The sequence below is a fragment of the Cherax quadricarinatus genome, chromosome 86 (assembly GCF_038502225.1).
Source record: "Cherax quadricarinatus isolate ZL_2023a chromosome 86, ASM3850222v1, whole genome shotgun sequence".
Classification (NCBI taxonomy): domain Eukaryota; kingdom Metazoa; phylum Arthropoda; class Malacostraca; order Decapoda; family Parastacidae; genus Cherax; species Cherax quadricarinatus.
In genome coordinates this window covers 12805635-12824724 of record NC_091377.1, presented here as the reverse complement: position 1 = coordinate 12824724, position 19090 = coordinate 12805635, and the positions used below count along the sequence as shown (strand labels likewise).

Genomic DNA, 19090 nt, shown 5'->3' with positions numbered 1-19090 from the left:
AGGAGAAATATGATTAAAGGATGCAAGCAGAAGACAGGTACAGTACAAATAAAGGAGAGGTTGAGGATATCTAACCAAGAACTCAAAATAATAAATAAAATTGTGCAAATTGAGACTTAGTCATAATATTACTTTTATTATCACACTGGCCGATTCCCACCAAGGCAGGGTGGCCCGAAAAAGAAAAACTTTCACCATCATTCACTCCATCACTGTCTTGCCAGAAGGGTGCTTTACACTACAGTTTTTAAACTGCAACACCAACACCCCTCCTTCAGAGTGCAGGCACTGTACTTCCCATCTCCAGGACTCAAGTCCGGCCTGCCAGTTTCCCTGAATCCCTTCATAAATGTTACTTTGCTCACACTCCAACAGCACATCAAGTATTAAAAACCATTTGTCTCCATTCACTCCTATCAAACACGCTCATGCATGCCTCCTGGAAGTCCAAGCCCCTCGCACACAAAACCTCCTTTACCCCCTCCCTCCAACCTTTCCTAGGCCGACCCCTACCCCGCCTTCCTTCCACTACAGACTGATACACTCTTGAAGTCATTCTGTTTCGCTCCATTCTCTCTACATGTCCGAACCACCTCAACAACCCTTCCTCAGCCCTCTGGACAACAGTTTTGGTAATCCCGCACCTCCTCCTAACTTCCAAACTACAAATTCTCTGTATTATATTCACACCACACATTGCCCTCAGACATGACATCTCCACTGCCTCCAGCCTTCTCGCTGCAACATTCATCACCCACGCTTCACACCCATATAAGAGCGTTGGTAAAACTATACTCTCATACATTCCCCTCTTTGCCTCCAAGGACAAAGTTCTTTGTCTCCACAGACTCCTAAGTGCACCACTCACTCTTTTTCCCTCATCAATTCTATGATTCACCTCATCTTTCATAGACCCATCCGCTGACACGTCCACTCCCAAATATCTGAATACGTTCACCTCCTCCATACTCTCTCCCTCCAATCTGATATTCAATCTTTCATCACCTAATCTTTTTGTTATCCTCATAACCTTACTCTTTCCTGTATTCACCTTTAATTTTCTTCTTTTGCACACCCTACCAAATTCATCCACCAATCTCTGCAACTTCTCTTCAGAATCTCCCAAGAGCACAGTGTCATCAGCAAAGAGCAGCTGTGACAACTCCCACTTTGTGTGTGATTCTTTATCTTTTAACTCCACGCCTCTTGCCAAGACCCTCGCATTTACTTCTCTTACAACCCCATCTATAAATATATTAAACAACCACGGTGACATCACACATCCTTGTCTAAGGCCTACTTTTACTGGGAAAAAATTTCCCTCTTTCCTACATACTCTAACTTGAGCCTCACTATCCTCGTAAAAACTCTTCACTGCTTTCAGTAACCTACCTCCTACACCATACACTTGCAACATCTGCCACATTGCCCCCCTATCCACCCTGTCATACGCCTTTTCCAAATCCATAAATGCCACAAAGACCTCTTTAGCCTTATCTAAATACTGTTCACTTATATGTTTCACTGTAAACACCTGGTCCACACACCCCCTACCTTTCCTAAAGCCTCCTTGTTCATCTGCTATCCTATTCTCCGTCTTACTCTTAATTCTTTCAATTATAACTCTACCATACACTTTACCAGGTACACTCAACAGACTTATCCCCCTATAATTTTTGCACTCTCTTTTATCCCCTTTGCCTTTATACAAAGGAACTATGCATGCTCTCTGCCAATCCCTAGGTACCTTACCCTCTTCCATACATTTATTAAATAATTGCACCAACCACTCCAAAACTATATCCCCACCTGCTTTTAACATTTCTATCTTTATCCCATCAATCCCGGCTGCCTTACCCCCTTTCATTTTACCTACTGCCTCACGAACTTCCCCCCCACTCACAACTGGCTCTTCCTCACTCCTACAAGATGTTATTCCTCCTTGCCCTATACACGAAATCACAGCTTCCCTATCTTCATCAACATTTAACAATTCCTCAAAATATTCCCTCCATCATAATATAGGAAATTAATGGTTTAGCAATAGTGTTATATGAGTGACACAATATGCCAAGTAGTCATTGAAGCTAAAATCCTGAGTGAGGAGGGTTGGGTTTGAGAAGGTCATGCTTAGCATGGGGCAGTAGTTCCCATGCAGTGCTCCTCCACTTTGGTGTTTGTGTGCTCTCTGTAACCAGTTCTTAAGTCTTGGCTTTAATCCTAATACCCATCCTTAAAATGTCCCCTTTCAGTTTTCTACACCTGAAATCACAGTCCCACAATGACCAGTTACTACTGCACGATTAGGACTTAAGTACAACATTTCAGTCATGATCTATGGCAGATATACTCCCTGGTCCCGTGTTAATTATTATTCTGTTTCATAATGATAAAAGTTTATTTTACATTACTCTATTGAAATTGAGTGCTAATGAGAAAGCACCTTAGTATTTTTGAGCATATCTGCACTCACGAATGTGTGATAATAGTCAATCCCAAAATTGTCAGTTACATTGCTAGAGGTTCTGTAAATTAATCATCGCCAAATAATGCAAAATTACAATACAGTATCTCCATTTAATTGATTTTTCAATTTTTTGTATGTTTCAGAGGCTCCTGTCTCATTAATTACTGGTCCAATTTAGTGACAATAACATTTGCAAAAACAAATGACCAAAGAGAAAATTATTTAGGCATTAGGAATCCATTGAGTTTATTTTGAATGGAATCTTGTGGTTGGTCTCTTATGGGTTGTGTCCCTAGGCCCCCCAAAAAATAAGCATCTCAAAAAATCTATGAATAATTGAAGCTGTTCACAGGAAGCACTTAAGTAAAAATATCGGACAGTTGAAACACATGACTTAGGAAGCCCAAAAAATCTGGATGTTGATTGGACATAACTTTTACCATGCATTTGAGCCTTTTTATGGAATTAGATGTTACTTTGGTCAAATGTATAAAATGGTGAAGGGGTTGGGAATAGACTTTCTTATACTTCTGTCAGTAATTAGCCTAATATATAATTTATATTTATCAAACAATTGGCTTCATTTTGTGCTGATTTTCACATCTGCAGTTTTGTTGTACTGTGTATTCTCTTGTTACATATTTTAAGACTGTATTGCTTGTTATCAATTTTCAGGATACAGTGTTTGTTTTGTGAAAAAACATTTAAGACTCATCAGTTGTTGAGGACCCACATGCGTAAACAACAGCACCGTTCTCTTAACCCAAAAAACAAGATTTATGACAAGTTTTACCTTCTCAACTATTTACGGGTAGGTGCTCTTTGTAATGGAATGGAATTGTCAGTGTAACAATAATAAATTCGGATTTGAAATTTAAAATTAAAACTCTTTTCTGTAGAATATGCATTGAAGTTACAATGAAGGGGTTTGCAGTTTGCTAGGTTTCAGGTGAGTTAAAGAACAAAAAAGGCACAATACCATGACTGGAACAATACACAAATAGCCTCTACCACTATTATCTCCACTTCCGTCTTTCCTCCTCCTCCTCCCTCTGTCTGGTCCCTGCCCCCCTCTCATATATATACTGGCTCCCTTACTTTCATGTGTTAGTGTGTGACTAATTTATGATCCAAGTTGTATTCACCAGGTGAACACACCTGGTGAATACTCTGTCTCTGCCTGAGGCCATCAGGTGAACTTAGTGGACTCTCAAGCAGTGGTGAACATGCTCAGTGGCGAATACACTCTTTTTGAGGCTGTCAGGCTCAGTGAGCGGTGGTGAACACTCTCTGTGGTGAATACACTCTTTCTGACACAGGCCAGCTGATGGGTGTGCTGATGTCACACACGTAAGTTTCTTTCTCCTGTGTCTGAGTTATTTGCGTATTCAGATTGGTTAGTTTTGAGAATGTACCTCTTTTTGCATATTTTAAGAAAACCCCACAGTATGCAAAACATTTAAGGCAAGCTAGACCCTGCATACCACTTAAAAGGAGTCCTGGCATACATTTGAGAAACCTGTCCTAATTCTCATAAATTCAGTGGTTTAATCTTGGGGCTGGTGGAAACATTGGACCTGTTTCTTGTACGTAATCTGTTGCCCCTGTTCACTTAAGCAGTGAAGTGATACATAGGTGGAGACAAATGGCACCAAGCTGACAAGTGGTGAAAAATGTCATTAATATGTATTCATTTATAAGTGTCATCCCTTGTGGGTCCTTGTTCATCACACTAGAGTCATGTGACTCCCATTTGAACACTGCCTGGCTGTCCATGGGCCGAGTCAGTTTATTCAAGGCAGGCATTCATGGCAGATGTGTGGAAGGGCTGGGCTCCATTTTTGTTTGCTAATACAAGATAACAGGCTCACCTATTAGTGTTAGTGCCACCTCACTCTTCTCCCATATTAAACCCAACAAAAATGACACTGTTACAGAGAGGAACTTTTTGAGTTGTTTTGCCTGTGGAGAGGCGTTTCACCCGCCTGCAGGCAAATGTCTCGATAACGTTCTTCTCTGCACGTGAGTCTTTACTGTCAGATGTGAGTGCTAGCTAAATGTTGTAGGTGACATCCTGGGTGGTTAGAGTTCACTTTAGATAGAGCTCTGCTTTGAAATGGGCTGAGGTAGGATAACAACTCTTAGCCTCGTAATTCAGCAGTGTAAAACAGAAAAAATAAGCAAACTCTAGATTCTTACATTATGCCAATCAAGTAAATTCTCTCTTACAGGTACAAGAGATCATTTACAGTTTCTTTGCATTTTCATATTTCATATTTTACTACTTCTTTCAACAAACTGGTCGTATCCCACCGAGGCAATGTGGCCCAAAAAGAAAAATGAAAGTTATTCTTTTTAAATTTAGTATGGGCCAACAGGCCTGCTGCAGTGTTCCTCCTTTCTTATGTTCTTATGAGAAATGGTTACTAGCCCCTTGCTCCCAGCATTTTAGTTGCCTCTTACGACACACATGGCTGACAGAGGAAGAATTCTTTTCCACTTTCCCATGGAGAGGTTGCCATATATGAAAATGAAATTAATTTGATATGTAAAAATATTACTAACAGCTCTCACATCTGTCAGTAACATTCAACCTACTAGCATTTAATCCTTGACTGTTACAACCCCTGAATTTAAAATTACTGACAATGTCGTGAGTTTTTAAAAAATATTGTATATTATGAAATGGTAGAAAATCTTTGGCTGAGGGTAATGACACCAAATGTGTGAAATTTTATGGGAAGCTTAGGAAACTATGCAGGTGCATAGTTGGCAGTCTCGATGCAATTTAGGCATTAACAATTTTGCCAATACCTAAATTGCCAGTGTCCTATTTTAAGCCAAATCCATTGTTCACCTTGATCCAATTTCTAGCTGTTTCACTCTTATGCCTTCCATTCAATTAGTTGAGTGCAAGAAACTGGTCATTCAATCAGAACTAACGTATAGAGTGCACAGAAGTCGGTAATTTGGCCAATTTTACACAGAATTCAACACATTCTAGTTTAAAAATAGAGTCCAGAATTAACACTACAGGCATTCCAGTCATTAACCCTTTAAGTGTCACGACCCCTGCTCTCAAACTTGCTCTCAGGGTCGAAAAATTAAAAAAAAAATGATCTCATGAAATTATAGAGAATTTTTTTTGAAGGTAATGAAACCCAAAGTCTGAAATTTGATGGAAAACTTGCGAAATTATGCTCTCATAAAGTTAGCAGTCTAGGAGATATTTACACGCCAGCTATTTCACCCACTTTGCACACTATTTTTGTCCAGTTCCATTGTTCCAGTCTGCCAAACTCATAGCTATTTTGCTAGTATTTCTTCTATTCTATTGACTGAACACAAGAAACTACCCATTTACCTATTTCATCTATCCAATATAGTGATCAGAAATTGATGATTTGGCCAATTTCATACAAAATTCAATAGTTGCCAATTTGGAAATAGGGTCCAGAATAAACAGTGTAAACATTCCTGGCACTAAATAAACATTTCCTCTGTTCCTTAGTCACATCTCCAGGCTCCTCTGATATTACACTTGCTTTTCATTTTGAATTTTTATTCACACAAAAATAAAAGATTTACTGTTATGCAGACTACTGCATTATTGTAATAAATGTATAAATAATGTCATTGCACTCCTAAATGTATATTAGACTGGCCAGTTGGACGTGTACTCTGGAATATTTGGAAAAAATTGAACACTTCCTCTACTCTGAGCTCAGTTTCAAGTTACTTTCAGTCCTGAAACTAATCAAAATCATCTCTATTTCTGTAATATATCTTCCATTCTATTAAATGAGACCAAGAAACCAAGAATACAACCATATAAACCATCTGGAAATACAATGCAAAATTGCTGTTTTAAACCAAAATTTTTTTTATGTGATGCACACTTACTGTATAGACCCATTCTCTCATATCTAGGCCCAGATTTACCACTCACAGCTTACCTGAGTGAGCTGAGTTCATGGCATTGTACTACGGGACTTACACTGGCTTCAAAGCCATGATATAACAGGACCGGCACCAAAAATGTTAAAGCAACCTTTCTTCTCTTCATTAATCGTGTCCAGTAGCCTCTCCTATATAACATTTGTCCTCCATTTTGAATCCATCATCATACAAAAAATCAAAGTTATACCTTGTTACTCCATTTAATAAAATACAGTGGACCCTCACCTAACGATATTAATTGGTACCTAAGAACGAATATCGTTAGGCGCGTTTTTTAACGTTAGCCGAGGCAAAATGTTAGCGTTAAAATGTATCGTTAGGCGAATTTAACGTTATGCGATGCGTTCGTTAGGCGAGGGTCCACTGTATAATCAAAAATGATTGGTCATGGTTGAGGCTGTCCCAATAATTGAAGCAGACCTAATAAAACCCTCTAAAACAGACTGGGGGTTCTCCTACCTTCATTAGGAAAATCACCAAAAATCAAATATGTCTGCCATTTTGAGGCCTGTTTCAGGCTACTTCTGGTCTGAAACTGACTAAAATCATCTCTAGTTCACTAGAATGTCTTCCATTCTATCAATTGATATCACAAAACAGCCAATACAATCATAAGAATTACCGAAGAAAACACCTCAGAGTCACAACTTTAAACCAGACTCGAGGTCAAAGGTTTGCTTTTCCCATCATTCACTGCATGTAGTAGATTCTTTTATACTGTACTGTGCATACCCACTGCACAGACCCATTCTCTCATGTCTATGCCAAAATTTACTGCTCACAGCATATTTGAGGATGCTGTGCTTAAAATGTAGATTCAACTGAGCAACACCAGCATTAATAATGTAGATCTACATGGGAGACAGTCAGAGGATTAAGTAACAATATAGTTTAAAGCAATGAGACAGTTTCCACTTCAAATATTGTATTAACTGTTGACTGTCTTACACTGAGAGTTCAGGAGATGAGTGCTATCTCACATATTGATGATTATGACCTATGAATAAACAGAAAGATGGACGAGGGGCTTGAAACGCAGTCCATAAATTTATAGTCGGATGCTCTCCCGTCAATTTATGGACTGTGTTTCAAGCCCCTCGTCCATCCATTTGTTTATTCATTGACAGTTGTTTATAACAACTTTATCTGAGTTCATAATAACTTAGGTTTGAATACTGGAAATTTATAATGACCAAGGACTAAAATTTTTTAGAGGTGAGCATTTTTTTTTTGAATATTGCAAGTTTCATATGCTAGGTGATGGCATTTAATGGTGATTTGTCAATAGTAAACAGTCAGTCAGTATGGGGGGGTTTCATGTGGGGGACATGTATCCATAAACATGTAGAATTCAATTGGTAGGCTTGAATTTTAAAAATGAAAGTACATAGTGCCCTTTTCAAATGACAGCTGACCCTGGGTGTCAAAAAGCAAAGGAGGTTTCCCCCAAAAAGAGATTTTAGCATTAATGGAATTATGGATGCAAACAAATCAGGCAAATAATCCATATAAAAAAGAAATTTGGGTAACCGGGAATACCTAGAGGTTTTGGGGGGGTCGATCTATGATCAGTTGGCCCAGGTGGAAATTAGAGCTTATTGCCTTTTTTTTCCCAAGTATACTTTTTAAGAGTTCCTTTACAAATAAATATTTTTTTCCCAACAAAGGGGTTTATCCCAAGGGGGGCCAAAAAGGAAAACAAAGCCCTTTTCACATTTAGTAATAAACAGAAGAAGAGGTTACATCCTTGCCCCCGGCGCAGTCGCTTAAACCCCATGGCTTCGGAGGGAACCCCATTTCATTCATGAGAAAAAGAGGAAAAAAAACAAAAAAGAACTAGAAAGAAAATAGAAGAAACCCAGGGGGGTGTGTAATATATGTTGTCAGTTTTTAGGGACCCGTAAGAGAAGAGCAAGACGCATCTGAAACTTTTGAAATTTATGAGAAGAAAAGGGAAAGAATCCTACCATCATAAAAAATTACGGGTTTTTCCTTTTAATTTCACTTGGCAGGACGGATTTCCGTTGTTCTGCCAATCTACTACCTAAAACAAAAAAATATATTTATGTATTTTTTTGGGTTTTTGAACTGTGTATTGGTTTATCTCTGGAAGAAATGATGGAGGAGTGATGGTGGATTTCTTTTTTGGTCATTTCTCGGGGGAGACGGCCGATGTTTAAAAAAGAAAATTTTTTGAAATTTAAAAAGTTTTCAGATGTCACTGGTAGAAATTAATGCGGTTTCAGGACACTGCTACAGTTTAAAAAGTTTTAAATAAAAGACCCCCCATTGTCTACATACTGGGAACTTTTTGTTCAGAAAAACTGTTTCATTACTTTTCCCTTTATTTGTTAGAACTATACACAATGCATTGAATTAACTAGTCATTTATTTTATTTTTTTTTTTATTAACACACCGTTTCCCCACCAAGGCAGGGTGGCCAAAAAAAAAAACCACCATCATTCACTCCATCACTGATTTGGAAGGGGATTTAATATAGTTTTTAAACTGCAACATTAAACCCCCCCCAGAGTGCAGGCACTGTGTTCCCATCTCCAGGACTCAAGTCCGCCTGCCGGTTTTCCCCTGAACCCCAAAATGTTATTTTGCTCACACCCAACAACCGATTAATAACCTTTTGTCTCCATTCACTTATCAAACACGGCATCCCTGCCTGCGGGGTCCAAGCCCCCGCACCAAAAAAACCCCCCTTTCCCTCCTCCAACCTTCCTACCCCCCCCCCACCCCCTTTTTTTCCCTTCCACTCAGACGATAACCTTGAAGTCATTGTTTCGCCCATTCTTACATGTCCAAACCACCAAAACCCCTTCCTCACCCAAAACAGGTAACCCGGCCCTCCTCCAACTTCCAAACACAACTCGCATTATATTCACACCAACCATGCCTCAGAAGACATCTCCACTGCCCCACCCTTTCCCCTCGCGGGGCAACATTCATCACCCATCCACACCTACATAAGACCCGTGGTAAACTATACTAACATTCCCTCTTTGCCCCAAGGGAAAATTTTTTTGTCCCCACAGACCCCCTTTTAGTGAAACCCATTTTTCCCTCATCAATCTATGATTCACCCATCTTCATAGACCCATCCGCTGAACATCCCCCCCCCAAATTCGAATACATTCATCCTCCATACTCTCTCCCAATCTGAATCCAATTTTCATCACCAATTTTTTGATCCCTTAATTTTACTTTTCCTGTATTCATTTTAATTTTCTTTTTTTTGATATACCAAATTATCCACCAACCTCTGCAACTTCTCTTCAGAATTCCCAAGAGCACAAAAAAGAAAGAGCAATTGAAACTCCCACTTTATGTGTGTTTTTTATCTTTTTCCACCCCTTTTCCAAGACGCCATTTAATGGTACAGTATTGAAAAAGTGTTAAATGGTTCAAGATTCGGGAAAAATTTAAACATCCAGCCTACCAGTGGTTACTTTTTAAATATAGGAAAGAGTTACCGGATTCAACGTGGATGATAGACTGTGCGATTGTTGATTGGGTATTAGTTTTTGGGTTAGAAAAGGGGGGAAGGGAATTTGTATATAAGAGGGGAAAAAGATTTATGAATTTCAACATTTATTAGAGGAAGTTTTTCCCCTAATGACTTCTGAGAAGACACTGAAAAAAATTTTCCCTCAAAAGCCTGAATTTACATACGTTTTTTTCACATCTTGTCAGTATCGTTCCAGGTGCCAGATAAACCGGGCTGTGATGGATATGTGGGATGGATCACCAGCAGCACCAGCCTGGTGACAGGAAGCACCAAAAACCCCTGATCTATGGCTTGGCTCGGGGAGGAGAAAACCTTTGGAACTCATCAGGTAAAGGTATCCCATACCAGTCTGTATACAGAATTTTGAAATCCAGCCAGGTATTCTTGGGGGGCGGGCGGACTTGAGGAAATGACAAAGAAAGCTTTGCTGATGACTGGGGAAAGAAGGCAACATGAAGAAAAGGGATGACTGGCAAACATGACACACCCTGCACCTGTCTTTTCTGCCAGAAACGCCCGGTGTATTAAAATATATCAGTGAGAGATACTTAATGATTTTTGGGGAGCTACTAAAAAATCAGTGAAAGCTCATCCAAATTAAGGAGCATGGGGGATTATTGGTTTTTGAGAACCCAAATGGTATGGGAGTGGAGCTCTGTTTGTCCAGAAAACGACAGGGGGAGGGAAGCAATGGCGCTGAGCGATATCCACAGAGGTTTTGGGAAGTGGCAGGCCCACGGGGCCCTACGACTGGCAATTTTGGAAGTTTCCGATGGGGGTGTTTGATCCTCAAAAGGAATTGTACCAAATGAATTTCAATTGGATGAGCACAATCTTGCCCATAGCCATCTGTTCCAGATGTTCCTTTCTCCTCCAGGGTTTTAGGTGCTGCCACTGAAAACACTTCAGCCTTAGACACCATCTTTGTTTTTTAAAATTTACGGAACTTTAGGATCTTGAGGAATTTTCGGGAAGCTTTGTTTTTAAATAAAATGTTTTTTTAACTGATACTGGCATTTTAACTTGGTAAAAAAATATTTGCTTGTCTTAATTTATGTTCCTAGCTTTTATTGTTAATTTTATTTTTTTTTGTGTGTTTTGTTAAGTGCATATACAGTAGGGAAATGCTCTGAGTGCCCTACATGATAAAAGGGCTCAGTAAATATTACAGTTACTACTTGATTTTAAAATTTTAAAGGATTACAATATATTATCAAAGTTATGTAAAATAAAAAAGTAGGGATGTATGAGTAAAGTAACATTTAGGGGTTCGGGGAAACGGGTTAGCCAGACTTGAGTCCTGGAGTTAAAGATAGTGCCTGCACTCTGGAGGGGGGGTGAGAAAATTGAATTTTGGGATATTGGCAGTTTGGAGGGATATTTTTTATTTTTATATGTGTATGCTTCTAGACTGTTGTATTCTGAGATTAAAAAAACAGTGATATGTGCAGTGGGTGAAAGTGTTGAATGATGATGAAATTTTTTTTTTTGATTTTTTCTTTTTTCCCCCTCCTGGGGAGAGGGCCCGATTTGTTGAAAAAAAAAAAAAAAACTGACTATCAGCATGCCTCGGGAAGACAGGGGAAGTGGCTGATGTGTTAAAAATGTTTTAGACATACAAAAAACTTTCATTAACAGTTTTTCATTAATGTTTTCAGCAATTTTGGAAAAAAAATTGGGTTGGGAAAACATTGAAGCATGATAAAAAAAAAGAATCCATAATTTAGTTTTTGGGTCCATAATGATATGTCTGGTCGCCCGAATTTTTTATCATAATTGGTTGGCCAGGGGGACACCCGGTAGGAGAGATTTGGGGGGAAATCCCCTGCCCACCCTTTTCAAAGTGGTGCCCGGGCCCTTTGGGCCCCTTTCATGGGAGTGTCTAGACCAAGTTAAAAATGGGGATGTCGTCCCCTTTTTTCGAACTAGTTGTCCCAAGCCTAGCCCCATTTCTCCCCCTGTATGGAGAAGAGCTTGCTGTAAAAACCCTCTCACACTGGTCAAGGGTGGGCACTACATACAGAAATGATGTCAGGGGGGCAAAGGCAGCAAGACACAGGATTTTTCAGCCACCCCCCGCTTTGGGCTTAAGCCCGGCGCTGGGGAACCCTAAAGGCCCTTTTGGGAGCGTTGGCTGCTATTTCACTTGTCCATTGCACTTTCTGGCCACATCTAGGACCTGTCTGTTTTTATTTTTCCCCCAGAGCCAGGTGACCCACCCCGTTTTTTGTTTATGCTCACTGCATACACCAGCCAACCAGTGATGTGGACCTGCCTCTGGGCAGCATTTGAATAGTAGGAGGAGGGTCTGTGAGGGGACTTAGCACAATCATAAAGGGCTTAAATGTCTCTATGGTAACATCTCAGCCAATAGCAGAGTTTGTATTACAGTTTATACTCCACAGTTTAAGTATCACAACTGTTTCCATAATAACTCTAGATTATTTATCCTTCCTAACTGCATTTGTGAAAATTTAAAAATATTTTTTGAATTACGTCAACATGCTAAAATGGCAAAAAACACCCCATTTCTCAGAAGAAAAAAAAATTTAAATTTTAAGGTGTGAGACGTTCCACAATAAACCCATTTTTTAAATTTTAAAATAGATAGAAATAAAAAATATTGAGCTGTTTTTAAAAACACAGATCTGCATTGGGGCCCCTAAATCAGTTACATTTATTATGAGATGGCAAGGGTTAATGATTGTTAAAAAAACATCTTATTGAATGAGTACATATTTGTAGGTAAGCAAAAAAAAAAAAAAATCTTTGAAAATTAAAATTGAAAGAATTTTTTTTAAGCTTTGCAGGGTTTAAAAAATTGATCAAATAGTGACAGATGGGGGGTAATTGAGTAAAAAACACCCTGCCTGGGGAGAATTTGTTGAAAAAAATTAAAAAATGAAATGTTATGAATGGTGGGGAGTTTTAACAATGTGAGAGGGCTTGTGGTTGGGGGTTTTAAAAAGTGGGTAAAAAAGTTGTGGGGGGAGTAGGTAAAAATTTGGGGGGCCAGGGGTAAAAAATGGGGGGCCTTTAATTGAGCTTTAGAAAGAACATAAGAAAGGAGGAACACTGCAGGAGGCCTGTTTGGGCCCCTACTAGGCAGGTTTTAACATCCCACTAAAAAACATTTGCCCAACCCGTTTTTAATGCTACCCAAGAAATAAGTTGACGAAGTCCCATTTTCCCCAACCCTCCCATATGTATTATCAACCTAAATTTGAAACACCAAAGTCCAGCCTCAAAACCCAACAGGATGTTACCATCAACTACTTATTTCCAAAACCCAAAACTTTCCTATGTCCTTTTTTAAATCTAAACTTTCAATTTTAAATCCCAATGCAGGTTCTCTCTTGGGGAGATATCCTCAAGACCTTATTAAAATCCCTTTTTTAGCCCTTAAATGGTCCAAAGTATATATACGTTTTTTTAACATCTGAAAGTATGAAAAATGTAGATTTTTTTGTTTTTAAATTTTAAAACGTGTAAAAACTTTTTCCTACATTTTTTTTTGTTATATTTAAAATATAAAAAAAGTAAATTTATTTTTTAGCACTCAATTTGAACACATCTCTTTGACCATTTAAGGTTAATACCTATTTCCCCTTATAACTTGATCAGGTCCCCTCATTCTTCGTCAAAAGTGAATGTAACTTTAATCTTTTTTCATAAGGAAGATTTCTAATGCTAATTAATTTTTAAACCAGCTGAATGTTTTAAGAACATAAGAATGAATTTATGTCCATTCTGTAATATGGGAAAAGAATTGAGCTGATTTGGAATAAGTAAAAAAATTTTTGGAGGGTAAATAAATATACAAGATATGATGTAGCACGAATGAAAGTAGTTTATTGATTTGTACTGGGGGATAAAAGGTTTATGGGTAGGCTCCAGGATGTCATTTTATAGAGGGGGAATGATATATCGGATCATTATTTAGTTAGCTAAAGAGTAAGATGGGGCAAGAGGAAGGTGGCAAAAACAAGTAAGAGGGAAGGAAAGTGTATAAACTAAGGAGGAGGGAACAGGTGATATGTAAGCAACTATTGGGAGAAAGGTGGGGTAGTAAAGATGAGTAGTGGGGGTTGAAGAGGGTGGGGTGAGTTTTAAAATGGATTAGAATGTAAAGTTTGGTTATAGGAGGGTGGGGGAGGAGGGAAAAAGGAGGATTTGGGAAAGATGGTAAAAGGTGTGATAAAAGAGAAAAAAAAGGGTTATGAGAGGTTTTTTCAAAAAAGTGTTATAAAAAAGAGAGAAAGAGTAAAGGAAAAAAGAGAGTAGGGGAGAGGAAAAAAGGGGAGAGATGATAGAGTGGGGGAGGACTCCAAGAAATTTTAATGAAAATAAGAAAAATTTTGGAGGAGTTAAAAAGTTTAAAAAAGCCTAGGGAATGTTGGATTTGTCATTTAAAAACAGAGTAGGGGGGTTATAGATGGGGAGAGGGAGGGATTAGGTAGATGGCAAGAATATTTTGGGAAATTTAAATGTTGAGGAAGAAAGGGGGGCGGAATTTTATGACTGGCCAGGAGGTATACCATCTTTTTGGGGTGAAGAAGACAGAAAAAGGGGGTGGGGGGGTATGAGGCATTACGAGAATGAAAGGGGGTAAAACAGCTGGGAAACCCGGGGACATGACAGAAATGTTAAAAAGCAGGGGGGTATAGTGTTGGAGGGTTTGGGACTTTTTTTAATAAATGTTTTAAAGAGGAAGGTACCTAGGATTGGGGGAGAGATGTATAGTCCCTTTTTTTGGAATGGGGAGAAAAAGATTGAAAAATTTTTAGGGGAATAAGTTTACTGAGTATACCAGGGAAAAATGTACTAGGGTTATTATTGAAAGAATTAGAGGTAAAAAAGAATGGATTTGGGGTGAGCAAGGATTTAGAGGGGAGAGGGGTTTTAGATCAAGTGTTTACATTGCAGCATATATGTGAACAGAATTTAGATAAAGGTAGGAAGTTTTTTTTGCATTTTTGGATTTAGAAAAGGATAATAGAGTGGGCAGGAGAGCAATGTAGATGTTGCAAAAGGTTTAATAGGTGTTTAAATGCTGTGAGTTTTTTTGAGATAGTGAGCTAGTTGGTTGAATAGAGGGAGACTACTTCCGAAAAGTAGGTCTTGACAGGAATTTTAATGTCACCATTTGTTTAAATATTTATAGATGGGGTTGTAAAAAAAAATGCTAGGGGGTTTGGGAGAGGGGGGATTAAATATGGGGGAAACAAATACAAATGGGGAATTGACAAGTTCTTTTTTTTGATGATACTGTGCTTATAGGAGATTTAAAGAAAATTAAAGGGTGGATGAGTTTGGGAGGGGGGAAAGGTAGAAAGTTGAAAGGGAAAAAGAAAAAAGAAAGGTGATGAGGGATCAAAGATTTAGATAAAGAAAAATTGATATCAAATTGGGGGGGAGGGGTATGGAAGAAGTGAATGTTTAGATACTTGGGAGTTGATTTTCGGATGGATTTATGGGATGAGGTTAATCATAGAATTGATGAGGGAAAAAAGGGGAGTGGGGTTTTTTGGTGAGCAAAAACGTTATCTGTGGAGGAAAAAAGGGGAAAAGGGAAAATATAGTAGTACAAAATTTATATGGGATGAAGCTTTTTGTTACCCCCGGGGAGGCAGTTGAGGCAGGGGATGTCCTTCTAACAGGGGGGTAAATATTATGCAGAAAATTTGGGGGGGAAATTTGGAAGATTTGGGGTTAATAAAAATATTAGTCAGAGGGTGAAGAGGGGGTTTTTGAGGTGGGTTTTTCTTTAAAAGAATGGGTGAGAATGAAAGGGGAGCAAAATTGTAGGAGAAGGAAGGGGGGTAGGGGGGGGCCCCAAAAATTGGGAAAGGAAGGGAAAGGGGGTTTTTTGAGGGGCTTGGGCTTCCCGCAGGCTTTACGAGCGTGTTCGAAGGAGTGAATGGAGACGAATGGTATTTGGGGCCCGACGATTTTTGGGGGGAGGGTAAATTTAGTAAGGGATTCAGGAAAATGGTTATTTTTTTATAACCGACTTTATCCTGAAATGGGGAAAAAGTGCCTGCACTCTGGAGGGGTTGGGATATTAGCAGTTTGAAGGATATGGGTATCTTTTTATGTATATGCTTTAAACTGTTGTGTTTTGAGCACCCCGCAAAAAAAAGTAATTTGTGGAGTGAGGGAATGTTGAATGAAAGTATTTTTTTTGGGGGTTTTTTTTCTTTTGGGGCACCCCGCCTCGGGGAGATTCGACGTTAAAAAAAAAAAAAAAATGAAAAAGGTGGAAAGCCAAAAAGGTCTTATGAAGACCACAGAGGGGGTAAAATCTTGAAAAAAGGTGATGAGATAAATAACTAGAAAATAACACACCATGTAGAAGGTGAAAGTCTTATGCCATACTAGTGGCCATCTTTAAAAAAATTTTGATAAAATCATATTTAGAAAAATAGTTTTCAGATAAAATAGTGAAAGATTAAGAGTAAAAACATTGCAGTAATAATTAAAACTAATTGAAAATTAAAATATCCAACTTTTGTATCTTGTCTTCACAAAAAATAAAATTAAAAAAAAAAAAAAGACAAAAAGAAAGGCTGGGTTAAAAATATGACTTATGAAGAAATACTAAAAAAGTTTGTAGTGAAAAAGAGACGGATGACAAATAAAATATCATACAAGGATATAAGAACATAGATAAGAAAAATTTCTTATTATCTCAGAATTAATAGGAAAAAAAGGGAAACCCCAATTAAAAATACATTATCTGTTGCCTCTGTCTTGAGGAGAAAATTTAGTGGTACAACAAGTCCCCACTTACAAAAAATGTTGAGAAACTATTTTTATAATATCATTATTATACACAATACAGAAGGTCCCCAAACATTCATTAATAGAAAAATACAATTCAAGAGGTCTCAATGTGTTTGTAAGTTGAGGACTTACGTACCTTAAAAAGGATAATTGTTATTGTTATACAGCTTGTGAATGTAATTCCCGAAACCTGATTTTCTTTTTTAAATTTTTTTCAAACGGGTGTTTCCTACTGAGGAGGGGACCCAAAAAAAAGAAGAAACACTTATCATCACTCACCCATCATTTTCTTTTCAGAGGTCCACCTACACTATACAGTGGCCCTCGCAAAATTTTGCAATCGTAAATTCCCCCCCCAACAGGGGGATTTTCGATAAATGTGGACTCACTTTTCAAAGGGTTTATCGAATAGTAGTTCGTCCGAAACCACGGTGTGAGCCGGCCCCCCTACCCGCCAGTCTGGCATTGTTTACCAGTGAGGAAGGTCCCCCCAAGTGCTCCAAAATATTTTATAATATTCCACCATTTTAGTGCTTGTTTCTAAAAGCTCCATGGCCCAAAGAAAGCCCTATGCCGCCTGGGGGAAGGGGAGAAAAGCAGTGAAGTCTTTGGGGCCCTTTTAGGAAGTGTTAAAAAAGAAACAGAGCCTTTTTCCCCCGTTACTTTGCAAGACAGGACTAGAGTGATTTTAAGGTGGTCCTAGTGGCATTAAGAAAAGAGAAGAGAAGCAAAACCCCGGAAGCAATTGGTACTTGAGGTGTTGTTGGGAAAGGGTTCCCCCCAAACTGTAAACAATCCAATTTTCTCCTCCAGTCTCCCATACACGAAGAACCCAAAAAGGTAAGTGTTATGCTGTTAATGTTTCATTCATCATGTCCCATTGTATTGTTTATATCATGTATATTTTTGTTTAAAAAATTTTTTTTTTTAATACTTTGTGAACGGGGTTAATTGTATTTACATTATTTCATAAAAATTACAATCAAATTTCAAAGTAGCTTCCCAAAAACGGATTTTACAAAAAAAGAGGGGCCACTGTAGTTCAAAATTGCAACGTTTCCACCCTCCTTCAGAATGCGGACGTTTTCACAAATTTATGGAATCTTTCCCCTTTTTTTCCTCTCTGACCACACACGCCTTTGGATCAGGAAAGATATAAACTAGGTGGGGGGAAGGAGGGGAGTGGCATCCAGGAAAATTGGGAAATAGATTAAGGCATTATTGTGTGCTAGTGGCTTGATATCCAGCAGGCTTATTTACCATGTTGACAAGGCTTTATTCATGGGGGCCTTTGGGCCGGGGGCCGCTGCACCCCCGGGTGAGGGGCTGGGTTGATTCGAAAAGAGAAACAAGGGGCATTTCACACTGGTTGTCCCCACCCATCAGCAAAGGGGGACCTGGGAGAGCGGTGGGTAATCCTAAAAATTAACCAAATTTGCCCAAAATGCCTGCAAGCAAGTGCTTTCTATATAAGGCGCATCCTAATCCGGCATCACTGGGACCTGAGTGTGGATTAGTGAGTTTCAGATTACAGAGTGGTTGTTTTGAATAATTAATTAACCTATCAGTAGAGACTCTTTTTTCTACGCCTTCCCCCATTTTCATCACTGCTTTCTCCCCACTGGCTTTTGCTGTGGATTTAAACATCTGCACAATTTTTTTAGTCAGTATAATGATAACATTTGAAATTATGTAGCCAGTAGGTGCCGGATTACTGATGGGAAAATAATGATTGCCGGATTAGGATGGCCACCTGTAGTGGCCCCGTATACTGAAAATGTACTTGTAGAAATAAAGATATTCGTTTTCAAAAACCGGGGGATCCCACTGAGGCAGGGTGGCCCAAAAAAAAAAAAAAGTTCCCCTTTTTTAATTTTAAAAGTATACAGGGAAGGATAGCCCTTGCTCGCATTTTAGTCGCCTTTTGACATGCATGGCTTAAGAGGGAAAAATTCTTTTCAGTTTCCTTGGAGATAAAAGGTAAGAACGAACAGTAAGAAAATAGAAGAAAAACCCCCAGGGGGGGTAGTGTGTGTGTGTTTTATATATATATATATATATATATATATATATATATAATATATATATATATATATATATATATATATATATATATACACACACACACAGTGGACCCCCGGGTTTAAAATATTTTTTCACCCAGAAGATGTTTTAGGTGCCAGTACTGACCAAATTTGTTCCTTAAGGAATATTGTAAGGATTAGTCCATTTAGACCCCCAAACATCACGGGAAAAAAAATTTAATAATTACACTTACAAAATTTGGGCCCTTTTGGGGGTAACCTTAAAAGGGGTCCACTTTTATATGTATATATATATTTTTTTTTTTTTATTACAC

General features: G+C 38.5%; 1 protein-coding gene across 1 annotated transcript in view; it reads left to right on the top strand.

Annotated features, from left to right (window-relative positions):
* LOC128703044 (protein FAM200C) overlaps positions 1-19090 on the top strand; it is a 165282-nt gene that overhangs the window by 81505 nt on the left and 64687 nt on the right. Inside the window, exon 5 of the mRNA XM_070103649.1 lies at positions 3143-3278. Within this exon, the coding sequence (XP_069959750.1) occupies positions 3143-3278 (136 nt within the window). The remainder of the gene's footprint in view (positions 1-3142; positions 3279-19090) is intronic.